Source organism: Pleurodeles waltl, chromosome 2_2 (assembly GCF_031143425.1).
Source record: "Pleurodeles waltl isolate 20211129_DDA chromosome 2_2, aPleWal1.hap1.20221129, whole genome shotgun sequence".
NCBI classification, from domain to species: domain Eukaryota; kingdom Metazoa; phylum Chordata; class Amphibia; order Caudata; family Salamandridae; genus Pleurodeles; species Pleurodeles waltl.
In genome coordinates, this window is record NC_090439.1 from 897,181,886 (window position 1) to 897,198,962 (window position 17,077).

A 17,077-nucleotide genomic window follows, 5' to 3' on the forward strand; every position below is an offset into this window, starting at 1 on the left:
ATTACTACTGGGAATTTAAATTTACGAGCATATTCCTTATTAGACTTTTAAAACAGTAAGTGGGAATCCCTAGGATCCTGGTTCCTACTGCTGGTTCTGTTTTCTGAAAGCACCCTTTTCAAATCACCTCTTCAGTGTTTTTCCCCTCAAGAATCAATGAGCCACATATGATAATGTCCACACTGTTTCTATGATGTTGTCGGGCACATGGATTCTGGAAATTAGAGTACCACTGTAAGTATTCTTTATCGTTTGATTACAAAAAAACATTACAGTATACATATCTGCATTATTAGAACAAGCAATAAAAACGATGAAACCTTCTTGGTTCATGGCTAGCGAGTGAAGTCCGACGGTACGGGTAGAATTCTCTAAGTCAGTATCACATAAAACAGAAACAACAATGATCCAGTTTCAATGTTTAGTACTGGTGAATACAAATGTCAAGAGTGTCTGGTGTCCAGGTCTGCTCACTATTGGATATGCTGATCAATGAAAGTGCTTTCAGTTCGCCCTTTATAGTCGGCGAGTACATAAACAATGACTAGGCATAAAGTACTGGTGCTCATGGTTTGAGCTTGGGCTTTCCAACTTGTGGGTTCCTACGACAGAAGTGCATAATTGCAATGTAAAAACCAACCGGTAAAAAGATTCCACTGTCCAGAAATTAATGTTAACGAGGACAAACCAGATGAAAGTGTCAGGAGCTAATGATACCATGACTGAGCTCCCCGAGATGGAGCCACTCCCAGTGAAAGCATGCATCCCCTGAGGCCCGGGCTGGTCAGTTTCAATGCCCTTCTAGCTGCTTGGAAGCCTGAGGAATCGCACTACCTTGCAGGACAAGTGGACTGAGTTCCCATTTTATCACAGCCAGATGACATGGCCTGGCTTGAAGAGTTCCTGAAGTTGACTGTAGAGGTTTTTGCCTATGGGCTTGGAGGGCCGAGCACATGTAGAGCAGATAGAACAAACTTTTATGGATGTAGCCGCCTAAACAATGGTTGTTGGGCCAAGACTGTGTCAAAGTGGGAACCAGGTCTTTAGATGGGGAAACGCCAAGGCGAATGAGCAGCAAGGCATGTTTCCTGGTGACAGAGAAGTGAGAAGTCAGATATTGCTGTGTGCCCCAGTACCATTACCAAACCAGCATTACCTGACTTGGTTACCTGTAGTATGTTTTACCACACTCTGATTGAACGCAGTGGGACTAAGCCTGCAATCTACAGGGAGTGCAGAATTATTAGGCAAGTTGTATTTTTGAGGATTAATTTTATGATTGAACAACAACCATGTTCTCAATGAACCCAAAAAACTCATGAATATCAAAGCTGAATATTTTTGGAAGTAGTTTTTAGTTTGTTTTTAGTTTTAGCTATGTTAGGGGGATATCTGTGTGTGCAGGTGACTATTACTGTGCATAATTATTAGGCAACTTAACAAAAAACAAATATATACCCATTTCAATTATTTATTATTACCAGTGAAACCAATATAACATCTCAACATTCACAAATATACATTTCTGACATTCAAAAACAAAACAAAAACAAATCAGTGACCAATATAGCCACCTTTCTTTGCAAGGACACTCAAAAGGCTGCCATCCATGGATTCTGTCAGTGTTTTGATCTGTTCACCATCAACATTGCGTGCAGCAGCAACCACAGCCTCCCAGACACTGTTCAGAGAGGTGTACTGTTTTCCCTCCTTGTAAATCTCACATTTGAATATGGACCACAGGTTCTCAATGGGGTTCAGATCAGGTGAACAAGGAGGCCATGTCATTAGATTTCCTTCTTTTATACCCTTTCTTGCCAGCCACGCTGTGGAGTACTTGGATGCGTGTGATGGAGCATTGTCCTGCATGAACATCATGTCTTTCTTGAAGGATGCAGACTTCTTCCTGTACCACTGCTTGAAGAAGGTGTCTTCCAGGAACTGGCAGTAGGACTGGGAGTTGAGCTTGACTCCATCCTCAACCCGAAAAGGCCCCACAAGCTCATCTTTGATGATACCAGCCCAAACCAGTACTCCACCTCCACCTTGCTGGCGTCTGAGTCGGACTGCAGCTCTCTGCCCTTTACCAATGCAGCCACGGGCCCATCCATCTGGCCCATCAAGACTCACTCTCATTTCATCAGTCCATAAAACCTTAGAAAAATCAGTCTTGAGATATTTCTTGGCCCAGTCTTGACGTTTCAGCTTGTGTGTCTTGTTCAGTGGTGGTCGTCTTTCAGCCTTTCTTACCTTGGCCATGTCTCTGAGTATTGCACACCTTATGCTTTTGGGCACTCCAGTGATGTTGCAGCTCTGAAATATGGCCAAACTGGTGGCAAGTGGCATCGTGGCAGCTGCACGCTTGACTTTTCTCAGTTCATGGGCAGTTATTTTGCGCCTTGGTTTTTCCACACGCTTCTTGCGACCCTGTTGACTATTCTGAATGAAACGCTTGATTGTTCGATGATCACGCTTCAGAAGCTTTGCAATTTTAAGAGTGCTGCATCCCTCTGCAAGATATCTCACTATTTTTGACTTTTCTGAGCCTGTCAAGTCCTTCTTTTGACCCATTTTGCCAAAGGAAAGGAAGTTGCCTAATAATTATGCGCACCTGATATACGGTGTTGATGTCATTAGACCACACCCCTTCTCATTACAGAGATGCACATCACCTAATATGCTTAATTGGTAGTAGGCTTTCGAGCCTATACAGGTTGGAGTAAGACAACATGCATAAAGAGGATGATGTGGTCAAAATACTAATTTGCCTAATAATTCTGCACTCCCTGTAATGCCAATAAATAGTTTGGTAAAACCTTGTTGTCACTACAAACATTCGTACATGTGCCCATGCTTGACATTGTATTTTGAGAAAATAGACTAACATTCTTCTGCCCTGCTGACACCAGATGTGACACAAACCTCAACTGACATAACTGCTCAAAGAAGTCCGTAAAGGGTCGCTTTGATTCCAGGCATGCAAGGCAACTTTGGGATAGAGCCCGTTTAGCCTATGTTCTTTATTGGACTGTTGCAGATAGTGGTGGCTCGAAGTCGGTGCTTGTTTGGTGTTTTAAGACATTTTTCTGAGGATTGAGCCACACAAAGTACTATCCATGGACGACCTTATACAGAGTTCCCACAGAGTCTCTCCTCATTGTCAAGGACTATTACTTCTGTTGCTGGTGTGTGTATAAGACCAGGTCGTTTACCTTTGTCCGGATTTTACAGAGCGTATCTCCCAGGCAGTTTTTGTCTGATACCTAAAGAATACATGAGCAACCACTTTAGATATATAATGTGAGATTTGTGACAATTTTTGTATGTCTTTAGCGTTTTCTAATAACGCACTTTCCTAAATAACGTCTAAACTAGGGATGTCTCAATGTAGATATCTATTCCGCTTGGGCTGTCTCCTAAGCTGAGGAGTCTCATTCTTCCGCCTTAAAGACCTAAAGGGTGGCATGCCAGTTCCATTTAGGGGATCCCTTTGATTAAGGTAACAACAGCAAGACCTTGCTTTAGAGGGAGTAGAAGGACCGAGTACGAACATCTCCTGGTTTCCTTACTCTCCGACCAAAGGGAAACATTTTTGCATATTCTGGAGTGGATGACCTAAACCTTGAACAGACATTTTAAAAGGACCGCTTCAAAAGCTCACATTAATTTGTATTACTTTTAAGGGACAGAAGCCCGACAGCACAACACCTTCAAATAGTTCCCATTATTTATTCCTGTACACTTTCATTTAACAATTTGTTTGTTGTTCTCAAATATTCTAATTTAGAGGACCATTGGATAAACCTCATAAAAAGTGACCCTTTATTGCTCCTTGAATTATAACAATAGCGAAGCGTTTATATTGTTGGACTTGGCCCATTCTGCAAGGTCACCTCCAAACCTTTTGCCTTCTCCCCTTCTGTTTTCTGAAATTCGTTTCTGTTGGCATTAGTACTCTGTGCCATTTACCACTGCCAACTAGTACTAACATCTTCTTAAATGATAAAGTTGGATTTTAGATTCCAATTTTGAAAATTCCACTTTTAGAAAGTTGGCATTTTCCTACCTTACATTTTCTGAGGCCTTCTAGAAGTTTCCAGCTGCCTGGGACTGTTAATGGTTCCCCCATCAGGAATGCACATTGGGCCTAGACAGTGAACAGTAAGGCATGGGTGTAGCTGGGGGAGGGCCATCTTGTCAGAATGGGAGGGGCGGAACTGGTCCCTGCCCCATTTACATTTCAAGGGACTGACTCTAGCATACGAATAAAGGAACTTCACACCAGCCTTTTGACACCCTGGACCTCTTGAAGTCTGAGTAGGGGGAGAAAGAAGAAGGAAGTAACTTTTTCAGAACCAGATGTGGGGAGGAGGATTAGAAGTTCCCCCTCTTCAAAGGGTGCCAAATATTTGTTGTCCTGAGCCACTCAGCAGTGCACCCCTGGACCTGTGGAAGACCTCGCTAGAACTCCCTGTTGCTTCAGAGTATTACACTGGAGCGTGAGGCCTGCCTTGCTGCTTGAAGAAGAAAGGTCCATCTCCTTGAATCCAGGACTACCAGGGTAACTCCATAGGTTAGTTGGCTGACCTCCTGGACTGAGCTACAGGAACACAACAAGCGCCAGAGGCCTCCCTGCGACTTCCCAGCTGACCTGCTGTAACTGGACCTGCAATTGGACTTTCCAGAGCCCTACATCTTCTATTGGAGTGAGTTTCTGATCATGAAGAGGTGCCTTTGCATGTCCGGGACCCTTGTCTGGCATCACTTGAGCTCCTCCTGTGAAATTCTGAAGTTTTGAACTCTGCACGCTGGACTTTGAGATGTTAACTTTTTCAGCAAGACAAACCCGGTCCCTGTATCTGGCCCACACTCCATTGTGGTCGGCCTGAACTTGTGACTTTGTCCGGGTCTAGCTTGGACAGATTCCCACAGTTAGCTCTTTCTGCTTCTTGGTGCTATTTTTACTCAAACCTTTAAAATTGCATATCTCGGTTCTACTGATTGGATCTTTTGTCATTTTGGTCTCATTTTATTTATTATTTTGTAAATTGGTGTGGAACATCTCTTGTGTTGTGTTTTCACTTTATTACTGTTTGTGTGCTGCATAAATACTTAACACAGTACCTTTAAGTTAAGCCTGACTGCTTTTGTGTCAAGGTACCAGAAGGTTAAGCACATGTTAGTTTAGCGACTTCTGTGGTTCACCCTGATGAGGACTGTGCTTTTCAAAGTGGTGATCACCACTACATAGTTATAATTAGGATTGCCTTTCCATAGACATGCAATTTTTTGTTTTGCCAGTAACTTTGGCGCCATTTGATGATCTTTGCAAAACGTTCCAGGAAAAAAGCAAATTCACTTCAGCTCCTTTCTGTAAAGTCTTGAGGTGACCTGTCGGGCAGGGACCGAGAAAAAGGGGGATCAAAAAGTAATTTTCCGTATACCTCTTTAGACAGCGCTACCACAAAAACTGCTGAACAAAATTACACCAAATTTGGAAGGGAGCTAGAACTGGATTCACAGATTGTGAGTTATGTCCTTTGGAGTAAATCCATTCAGTAGTTTGTGAGATACTGAAGTTTAAATATATTTGTATAACTGGACAGTTTGGTTTGAGGGACTCACATGAGAGTCCATTGAGCCCAGTTTAAAAAAAAGTAGCATTCTGATTGGTTGAGGGAGCTTTTTTTTTTTTTTTTTTTTAAACCTTGGGTCAAGTTGCTCCCCCAGGAGTTGGACTCCTGCGGGAACAAGTAGTCAGATTGGCTGCCAGCAACATGAGAAAAATTTTGCCAGCAGCCATTACATGACTTGGGAACTTAGGCCCATATTTATACTTTTTGACGCTAAACTGCGCTAACGCAGTTTAGCGTCAAAAAGTTTTGCGCCGTCTAACGCCATTCTGAAGCGCCATGCGGGCGCCGTATTTATGGAATGGCGTTAGACGGCGCAATCAGACCGGCGCTGCCTGGTTTGCGTGGGAAAAAACCATGTAGACCAGACAGCGCCGGCGTAGGGGGAAAATGGCGCATGGGCGTCTTAAAATGGGGCAAGTCAGGTTACGTCGAAAAAATCGTCTTAACCCGACTTGCGCCATTTTTTAACGACGCCCATCCCCCATCAACATGACTCCTATCATTGTAAAGATAGGAGTCATGCCCCCTTGCCCAATGGCCATGCCCAGGGGACTTCTGTCCCCTGGGCATGGTCATTGGGCATAGTGGCATGTAGGGGGGCACAAATAAGGCCCCCCTATGCCACCAAAAAAAAATATAAAAAATAAAAAATTATACTTACCTGAACTTACCTGAATGTCCCTGGGGTGGGTCCCTCCATCCTTGGGGGTCCTCCTGGGGTGGGCAAGGGTGGCAGGGGGGGTCCCTGGGGGCATGGGAGGGCACCTGTGGGCTCATTTTGAGCCCACAGGCCCCTTAACGCCTGCCCTGAGCAGGCGTTAAAAAGTGGCGCAAATGCGCCGTTTTTTGCCACGCCAACTCCCGGGCGTCTCTTTTGCCCGGGAGTATAAATACCACGTAAAGGCCTGGGAGTCATTTTTTAGACGGGAACGCCTCCCTTGCATATCATTAACGCAAGGAAGGGGTTCACGCTAAAAAATGACGCACATTCCGGGAACTTTGGCGCTATTCGCCTCTAACGCCATAGTATAAATATGGCGTTAGTTGGCGTTAGTTTTGCGTCGAAATTGCGTCAAAAAAAACGACGCAATTTCGGCGCAAACGGAGTATAAATATGGCCCCTAGTCCCAGGGGACAGGGTAGAGATACCCTAGGCCCTATGGGGGAGATGTAGGGGGACCCCCTACCACCTCCCTGGGCTATGCTGCCCCCCCTCTTTGAGTCTGTTTTCGCCTCAGGGACCCCATCTTCTGTGGCCAGCTCACTTACAGTGTCTTGAGTAGCCAATCCCTGGGATACAGTATTTTCCCAGCCTGCACTGGAACAGGCAGGTAAACATGTGTTTGCTCCTGTCTGGCGGGAGATTAAATATGCATCATCCATCTGGAAGCCGACTTAGGTTTTGTTTCCCTGCTCGCACTCCTGTGGGCAGGGAAACAGAAGACACATTGTTTACGCCCACAAGGAGCAAGCAAAAAACAGCTGCTCCATCCGGATGGGAGCAGTGCTGGCTTCTGCACTATGCCAGGAGCAGACTGCGGCCCCTGGGGCCCTGGGCTTTCCCCTGTTTCCCCCAGTGTGTAGCTTGGTGGATGTCCCAGGTGGGCACTAGAGCACCCCCCCTATAATTGATGCAGGTACCCAGGGCCAGAATAGGCTCAGGAAGGGGGTTCACATTCCTCACGCCTCTTTTTTATTATATTTGCCCCTTGGGGAGGGGGGTCACTGGGGCCTAATAAGGCTCACCGGAGGGGAACTACATGGCCCCTCCCCCTTTTTATTATATTTGGCCCTGGGGATAGGGTCCTTTTTGGTGTGAAGGCTCGGATAGGGGGGAATGCGTGGCCCTCCTCCCCTTAATAGTAACATGCAGCCCGAGACATGGGGTCGCTGGGGCTTGATAAGGGTCAGGGAGGGGGTGGTGTAGCCATCTGCCCCTTTTGTATTATATTTGGCCCCAGGGGTGGGTGTTGGGCCTATTAAGGCTCGGGAGGAGGGGCTGCAGGCCCCCTTTCCTTAGAATTTAGTCCTGGGGGTGGGGGCCCCAGAAGGTTTGGTGAGGGGCCTGCACAACCCCTTCCCACGTTTAATTGTATTTGCCCCTGGGGGGGCTGAGATCCCTGGGGGCCTTTTAGGGCTTGGGAAGGGGGCCACCTGCCCCATCCCCTTTTTATTGTAATTTGGCCCCAAGCAATGGGGTCCTCAGGGACAATTAAGGCTCAGGGATGGGAGCTGAACACCCGCTCCTCTTAATATCTTAGTATATATGTTTTCACCCTGGGTGATGGGGTCCCCGGGGCACGAAGGCCAACCCTATGCCACATGCCAAAGGCTGTGTGTGGCATGGGGTTGGCAGCTTGCATGGGAGTATGAGTAAAGGGCCTGGTGGTAAGCCAGGTACTGTGACTAACTCCCCCTGCACACAGCCAAAGGGGGGACCTGGCTGTGGCTAGCTCTAGGGCCAACCCCACCCCACACACAACCAAAGCCATTGGAGCCGTGGGGTTGACTGCCTCCGGGGGGGGAAGGGCCTGCAGGGAGTTGGATGCAGGTCTAGATGCAAGCCAGGCCCAGCAGCCAACCCCATGCCAGCACATGACATATGGCTTTGCACAGTGTGGGCTTGGCTGCCAGCAGGTGGAGGGATGGTTTAGCTGCCTCTGAGTGGGTAGGCTACAAGGCGTGCATTGCTAACCTCCTAAAGAGCATAGCCAAAGGCCGTGTGCAGCGTGGCGTTGGCTGCCATCAGAGGGTTGGCTGCAGGGACTGGCCTGCGGCCAACCCCGGCTTAATACTGTGCGTGGCAGGGCGTTGGCTTTATGTATGGTGATAAAATATTACTTTACATTAAAAAAAAACTAGAAATTCACCGAAAAATGGTTAAAGTAACATGATAGATGTGATAAAAAGATCTATTTTGTTTAAAAGGAAACCATAGAAATTCACTAAATAAAACAAAGGTTAAAGCAGTGTTATAGTTAGGTGAATATGTCAGGGACAACATTAGGATTTTGAACTAAAAAAACATACACAAATTCACCAGTTATAGTTATCAGAGCTAACTATAACTTGCGCCCGCCATGCACTGCTTATGACCTCACATATTACAACACTCATGACATGTTCTATGTCATCATTTATGACATCTCAGGTGACATAATTGATTACATCACCCAATGAACATGTTGGTTTTTATAGTTTACATAGTGGTAGGTAACTGCTCTATTTAATTTTGCACAGCCTGTGTCCAGCTAGTGAGTGTTTTAAAAACAGATCCTACCTTATGGGTGTGTAGTGGTATTGAACACCTTATAAATCTTTGCATTGTAACTGTGTGTGCAAATGACAGTTGATGACTTGTGTCCTGTATGTTCCACACAAGTTTGTTGATTCTGCAGAAAAAGTGTATAAATATATATATATATATATATATATATATATATATATATATATTCACTGAAAAAAAAACAATGAACAGGGACATTATAGTTAGGAAATAGAATTTAAAAAAAACATAAAAATTAAGTTAAAAACCAAAGGGAAGTTATATTAGTCTTACATTGTAAGCATACACAACCATAGAAATTCACCAGTTATAGTTAGTTACCTCGAGCCAATCCACTGTATGTTTTTTCACTGTTTGCACTCCACTGTATGCTACTACACTGTATACCATGTATGCTATTATATTGTACAGTAGAAGCCCGGAGCACTTCATTGTTTTCAATGGAGCTCCCAACATTCCAATGTTCTAATAAAAAATAAAAGCCATTTAAATTTAATGACAAAAACCAAGGTTAAAGCTAAGTTACAGTTAAGAAAACTTTACTCTTTACATACAAACCCAACTTAAACTCTAAAGTTATCCTTACTACGTAAATTTCTGATTTGTGCATCACCAGTTTTTACTTACATTTATAATTTATGCACCATCTGCAATTTGCTATACATCACACATCTCCGTACACAGTCCTGTTGCATCCTTCACCACACATTAACTATAACTCGCCCTTTTGTCCATGCACTACTTATACCCTTGCTAACTATAAGTTTCCCTTGTGTCCATGCATTGGTTATACCCTTGCATATTCTGTGACTCACAGCATGTGTTATCATAGCAGTCATTATAACACTTATTACATTTCAAATTACATCATTTCAGAGAACACAATGCATGTTATAGTAGTCAGTATATATTTTCTGTACACCGTTTTGGCTTCCGCCTTCCTCAAGTAGTACAAGACTGTATGCTCAGTTGCTGAAGAGCTGACATTGATGGATTTTCAAAAAGCTTCATGAGTGAAGATTACGTTTGGAATGTGGAATCAATACAGTCCTGAGATCTTTTGAGATGTGCAGTAATCAGTTGGTGTTATCAGTCTATCTGCATGCAATGATTTTAAACAGTACATCCAGAGGTTTCCTCTGGTGTCCAGTAGTTCTTCTAATAAGATTTGTTCCACATGGAAATTTTTCAAAGCTGTTAGCAGATGATCCACAAGGCTAAAATGATTGGCTACAGGCTGGTCAAGTTTCTCTTTAATTACTACTGATTTGTTATTCCTGAATTGTGTACGGAGGTGCTTCACTGCTTGGCCTTTGTACTGTTTTTTATAGCTCCAGCATTGGCACTGAATAACATAATGGATGTGGATCAACATGTAAAATGCTGTCTTATGCTGTAGGTTCTTCTTGTAACTGAACCTGTTACTGATGATGTTTGTAAAGGGTACGTGATGTACCTTTTAGAATCACTGCAGTGAACCTCTGTATTCGTTACAGGTAGCTTGAGTTCCTTTCTTACAATAAGAGCTTGTAAATGAAGAGTTCTGTGATAAGCAAAAACTGCCACCTCCCGCTACCTATTACATCTAGGTTTTCCGTCATGGCGACTACTAGTTGGCCTAGGGCACTCTCCCAACCCTGAAGAAAGACACTGCACAATGATAATGTATACCGTCACTGAAACAACTGCACAGTACATATTTATACTACCAGGTCCTAGGTTTATAGTTCTTGATGTAAGATGGACCTTCAAAGTGATCCAGGAAGACTATGATAATACATGAATCAATGTTAACTAATCCACAAAGTGACCCAAGATTGTATTTGCCATTGCAGTGCTTTTGCAGGTTATTAAATGATTAAATGCAGTCCTCCATTTCATAATATGACTGAATCATGCTGCTCAATGTCCATAATGAACATTGTCTCTCCTAGATCATAATCCTTTTCCTTCATGGTTTTATCAGTGAAAACCTTTATTAAACTGTGAAGGTTTATCCTCTTGCTGTCCTTCTCTAATGCCAGGCACGTTGGCCAGAACTACTGTACATGAACTTATAGCCATACGGCCATAGCTACTTGCCTGGATTTATAGACCCTATCTCTTCTGATGTTAGAGCATCTGATTGGTGCCCAACAGCCAATGTAGAACTCCGTTACCATTTGTCATGAGCGAGAAGCAAAACCACAGACAGAGTTGCAGAGAGGTAGGTGCCCGGGACTTTTTAAAGGAACATTGGAGGTGGCCAGTGTTTGGGAGCGGCCTACCGGATGTGTTCCAAAAAAATAGATTCCTATTGCTTTGATAAACATATAGCTAGATAGGATCTGCTAGCAGGGTTTATCCCACAGGTTTGAGTCAAGATGAAGAAAATGGAAATTACTGGAGTGGAGTGGGGGGTGGGGGGTTAATATGTATATTACAAGATTACAGAAAGGTAAGGCTTAGGAGATGGGTTCTACTGTTTAAATGGCTAAGGTTTGGGAAGAGTTTACTATGATCCTGGGGTCTAGTGGAGTTTCATGTGGGTTTATTGCCAGCTTTGTGAGGATCTATTGTGGACTAAGTGAAGGAAGTAAATTTTTGTTGGAGTCAATGGCAGGATCTGTGGATTGGCTCTGGCTAATTTTATGAAAATTCCTCTCATCACAAAAGGTGATGAGAGGGATGCGTGCAATTAGTCCATCTACTGGCAATTGCTAGAAGTAGCACTCCAACCCATTGTTCCTTTGCCCACCATGCCACCTCAGTTTAGACTCGGCCATATACAAATCAATCTAGGTCCTGCATCAATAGGAGCAATCCATTTCAAACTGCCAAGCCAGGTCCTTTCTGAATCGGAACACAAGCAAAGGAAGACTGGTTTCATCCTGATTGAGCCTCTTTAGTCGTTGCAGCTTGGTTCTAGTGGCACAGTGATCAAGTGACCCATGTCCAGGCATACCCTTGCCACTTAGAATTTTACATCAAACAAAAAAGGTGGTGGGTGGAATGATTGCAATTAGTCTAATCACTGGCACCTGTTCGAGTAGCATTTAAACCCATCTTTCTTTTGCCCACCATGCATCTTTGATTAGGACCAGCTATATGCAAAACCTTCCTATGCCCTTCAGATAGTAAGAATGTGATATGTAAATGTTTAGAAAGAAACTATTGTTTTTTCTTACCATTGCCTCAAAATTAGAAACGTGAAACACATGTTGGTTGTGCAAATGGTTGTTAGCTTTGTGTTGGGATTTCACATCATTCGTTGCACCTGTCCTCTGAAAATGCATGCCCCATCTCAATCTTTGAGCAGCCACTGTGCTCAATTGGTGCAATATTTTACCATTTCTCTGATAGATTTAGTATTTTATGCATTTACAGTATCGCTCTGGAAGGGAACTGCAACGAGACAATGTTTCTAACAAGTCTTCAGACAGTGATGTGAGTGATGTGTCCGCTGTATCAAGGACAAGCAGTGCTTCGCGTTTTAGCAGTACGAGCTATATGTCTGTGCAGTCTGAGCGGCCGAGAGGGAACCGAAAAATTAGGTGAGTAATAAGGACCTCCAAATTGTCACTATTAGTTTTATTTAGCCTACAAATAGTTTGAGGTAATTGTTTTTAGATGCATTTTGATAAGATTAAATGCTACACTTGTATCATTGCACTCAGGACATGAGTCCGAATCTGTTTGTCGAGAACAAATCCTATCAGTTCCTAATGAAGAGAAACATTGACTATACAAAGGGCCAGACGTACGTATTTTGTGAGTTGGTAACCTATAACTGACTCCCAAAATAGGGGTTTCAAGTCACTATTAGAAAGGGGTGTGCCAACGGTTTCCCTTTTACTAGCGAGTTTGTATAATTGTTTTGTGACCGGAATTCGGTCGCAAAACAATCTCAGTTCACTGCCTACTTCAAGTAGGTGGTAAGCCAGTTGCAAACGAGAAGGGGTCTCCAGGGAATAGCAGAAAAAATATTTTTTAAGAGCAGGCAGTGGTTCAACAGACCACTGCCTACCCTTAAAAAATGAAACGTAACGTTTCATTTTTATTTTTGAAATTCATCCGGTTTTCTTATAAGGAAAATGGACTGCATTAAAAAAAAAAAAAAGACTGCTTTTTTTAAAAAAGCAACCATAATAGACAGGGTAATCCAATAATCCCCTAGGAACTGGGTATTTAGAATTCTAACGTAACACATGTTCAAGGACTCATTTTGATAATTAACTCAATATAGATGAATATCAACATTTAATGTTCTAGTTCAAGCATGGACCAATTCTATATTTGAACAAACCCACAGACGGCGTGCTATAAAATGTATGTCAATTTTATATGATCATCAAACTATACAAGAAATTAGAGCAGCAACAACAACACTGATTAATCCTGTGTACAAGCAAATTATTTAAAAAGCAGTCACAGACATGATGGTCTGCTGTCCCCTGTGCGTGCCGGCCATTCCCAATTGGTCTCAAATTTTGACCTGCCTCCTGAATATTAATGAGGCAGGTCCCTTGTGACATATTTAGGAATTGCAAAGTGTCTGAGACACTATTGTACATCAGTTTTTGGGGCTCACAAATTGTAAGTCACTAAAAATGTCAAGAATATTAGAATTCCTGAAATCCTAAATGGCGTTTTCCTTCAAAGATTATCCTGGGATGAGTTAGGGAAAGAGTAAAGAAAGATTCAGGAGTTTCCTCTTCATGTACTCAGAATGCTGTTAGTTAGGTTCTAATCTACAGAACTGTGTAGTTGAATGGTAATTTATCAGTTGCACTGAACCCCCATAAAGCTATTTAAAAGACTACCTTTAGCATGTGAAAAATACCTTAGACCCTTTTAGAGTCCCATGCCAGAATGTACTAGTTGACATATAAAATGGGTTCAGAAGTACATTTTATGAAACGTACTACGCAAATAGAGAATATTTAATTAAACGAAAAATGTAATGCCACTGAGAAAGTAAAAAAGCAGTTTCTAAGGCCATAATAAACTGACTTAAAGCACATATATCTGATGACTCCTGGACAATCTATATCCCAGTTCGGAAGTTTGCAGGTTTTTCTCTAAAACTTAGTTTAGCATTTCACTAACTCTGTTTAGTTTTCATCTTTGTGATAAGCAATTGGCTAACATGAGTGCTCAATGAATGTTATTTTCAAAATATCAAACATGTGCCATGGGACCAAGAACAAGGCATGAGATATAGTGTATAGATTGAGTCATAAATAGTTTTTGGGTGAACATTGACAGGGACCACCATGATAACATCGAGTGAATATTCTACGTAATCCTTATGGACAGAGCCATTTGAATATTTAGTATATTGGGGATTCTGTCATTCCTCTGCATCTCGTTATCATTTTTTTGTTTTAATTTGTTTTCCTGTGAAATGTGTTATAAAACCATTGGAACAAGTTGAGTTTCTAATTATTTTCTGTATATCTGGTGTTTGTAACATTTTGTAAAAATAAGTTCATGAACTATGTAAAAGGATCCAAATTTATGCTTTTGCCATTTATGACTGACATTTCTATGCAATTACAAATATGTTTGTCTTCATAATGTGAAATCTATAGAAAGAAATGTGTTTACTACCATTGCGTTGTATGTATTGTTATTCATTTAATGCAATTTTTGCTGGGGAACAACAGAGCACCATATCTTATCACTTGTGGAGGTTATGTAGATTAGTTTGGGGAGGGTGTTGACAATTCAAAAAGGCTTGCTTCAATGAGGCATCTATGCATACACATTCCACTTTTGTTTTTACAATACAAACATTTTCTTCATTTATATCTTGAGACACATGAAAATCACATGATTTTCCCCAGGATCATATGATTTTCACTCAAGTGTTTAAATCAAGATTAGAATAATTGTCTCTCTGCTCCAAAGCCAGCAACATAACCACTAGAACGTTTCTCCTCTCTCAGTGCCGGTGTACATTTTTGATGCATAGAGATAGAAAGGTCTGACATGGGGGTTTCTGACCACTGTGAAATAATTCATGCAAAAGTTATGTAGGGTGAGGAGTTCTAGCTGAATGATACTTCATTGCCTAATGTTCTCTTCCGGGCTATTTCCATAGAGTATTCCAAATTTGTTTAGCACCCATGTTTCAATAATTATTTTGAACAGTGTCATTCAGAGTTCTCAGTTAGTGTCCAGGGAAATTACAATTTTGTATTGGTGGGCAATTTAAAGCATAATATACCTCGAAAATGGTGCTCTACAAGTGGCTAAGCAAAACTTTCTTATTAGTATTCTCGAAAGAGTACTGTAGTGTCACTTCTTGCAAACGTATTCAGCTCCTATTAACAAAGGCAAGAACAACCTCTATAAAGGTAAATTAAGAATAATGCAAATTGGCAACCAGTCACTTATTTGTTTATATTTGGATTAAGATTCCGTCTTAATGTATACGTGTATTTTTCATATCTTTCTTTTAACATTTCCTTTTCTTTCTTTCTGTTTGCATGCACACCATCTTTTGTTGTCATCAGAATGTCACAGGAGAGAAGTGAAAAAGTAGTGGGAGGGAAGGAAGGGGAAGTTTTGCCAGAAGAGGAGGAAGAGGTGGAGATGGAAGAGAAGGGGGCAAAGGAAGAGGTGAAGGAAGTAAGGGTTAATGACAAAAGGGGGAGCCAAGGGCAGGGAATCACAGAGAACTGCAGTAAAGAGGAAAACAAAGAATCAGGAGGTGATGGATGCCCCCAGCATGAGAAAGATGAGGAGGGCAAAGAGAAAAGACGGAGGAGCAAAGATGATTTGCAAAGGAGATTCTCAGAAACCGATGTCAGGTAAAATATATTTCTTTTCCAAAGGTAGTATAGAACTGCAGTTGATTTCTCTTTTAAGAACATCCTTGAGGAACTAGTGACATTCATACGTAGGGAATAGATTCAGTTCCCCAGACAATTGTTTTTGTGATTTAGGAACATGTCATAGTTCTTCATAGAGTTCTTATCGGGGGGCTCCTCTGTAATTCCCAAAAGTGCTGTGACTGACCCTGAAAGCCTTTCCTTGTATGTTGCCTTTGCTAGTAGTCTCCACTCCATGTCCCTACATCTTATGAAACCATCCTTGTGTGTGAATTAGTTTAATCTGATGGTACATATGTATTGTCTGAAGCCATATATTCAGTTCTCTCAAACTTTACATTTATGTACTTTATTCCTGATTCACAAAGATTTTGCTGTGAGTGGGAAACCTACTCTTGCAACACTACTGATTTAGTCCTGAATTTGAGGTGTAAACCTGGATTACTCCTGGTTTACCCCAGGTATTAAAAAATTATTCTATTTGGAGATTAGCTAAGGTTTATCTTTTGTGAGATTTTAAACATTTGAAGTTGACATGTTCTTGACTTGGAGAAAGTGGAGCTAAATGCAATAGGCAGATTGAGTCATCTCAGTCATTTAGACTGGTCAATAGATCACCCACTTGGCAACACCTGCTCTTTGCAATAGTCAAAATGACTTTAAATTACAACAGGGAAAAAGATGAGTGAGACAAGAGGCTGGGAGTGTCTGGTAGTGTAGTCAAGGCTATGTACCTTTGGTATTCAGCTCCTTGACCTTTGATTGTGGCTGCTGTGGGCTTCTGATCAAAATTTGGATCCCTTGCACTTATTCTTATATTCAGTTCTGGAATATGGTAACATTGCACTAACGGCTGAAATCATCAGCCATGTGCTCTGAGTTGGGCAGCAAGAGCAGTACCTATATTTCCAGATTCTCCAGTATTGGATCTTTCATAGTTTCCCATGCTTGAATCATCCCCGTCGTCGAGGTGGAAGTGCCACGGTAACCTTAAATATACATAGCAGTAAGTGTACTACACTAGGCCGCAGTGGTATAGACAGGCACTGCTATAGCCTATCCATGTTCTTTTATAAAAAAAGAACCAAATCGAAACTACAACCAATCAGGCAACAGCACCCTCAAGAACACTCCCAATAGAGGCTGTTTCCCTCAGATTTTCTACCGCACGTCACGTGAAGGGAGTCTCCCTGAGCTCTGCTCAGCTTCTGTTCTCTGCTGCTACACTGACAGGAAAATTTAACTCAGATATGTTGAATTTCCATTGGACAAGATGTCCCAGCAAGCTAAAAAAAGGACTTCAGAAATTGTGACAATTGTGGGGGAAAAAATACTTC

At 42.2% G+C, this 17,077-nt stretch overlaps 1 protein-coding gene across 2 annotated transcripts in view; it reads left to right on the top strand.

Annotated features, from left to right (window-relative positions):
• RIMS2 (regulating synaptic membrane exocytosis 2) overlaps nt 1-17,077 on the top strand; it is a 1,513,920-nt gene that overhangs the window by 1,317,552 nt on the left and 179,291 nt on the right. The window contains exon 30 of one of the 2 annotated variants that reach the window (XM_069220600.1): nt 12,289-12,455. In XM_069220600.1, coding sequence (XP_069076701.1) covers nt 12,289-12,455 — 167 coding nt within the window. Of the gene's footprint in view, nt 1-12,288; nt 12,456-15,439; nt 15,720-17,077 lie in introns of those variants that run through there. The other variant, XM_069220601.1, reaches the window with a different exon arrangement.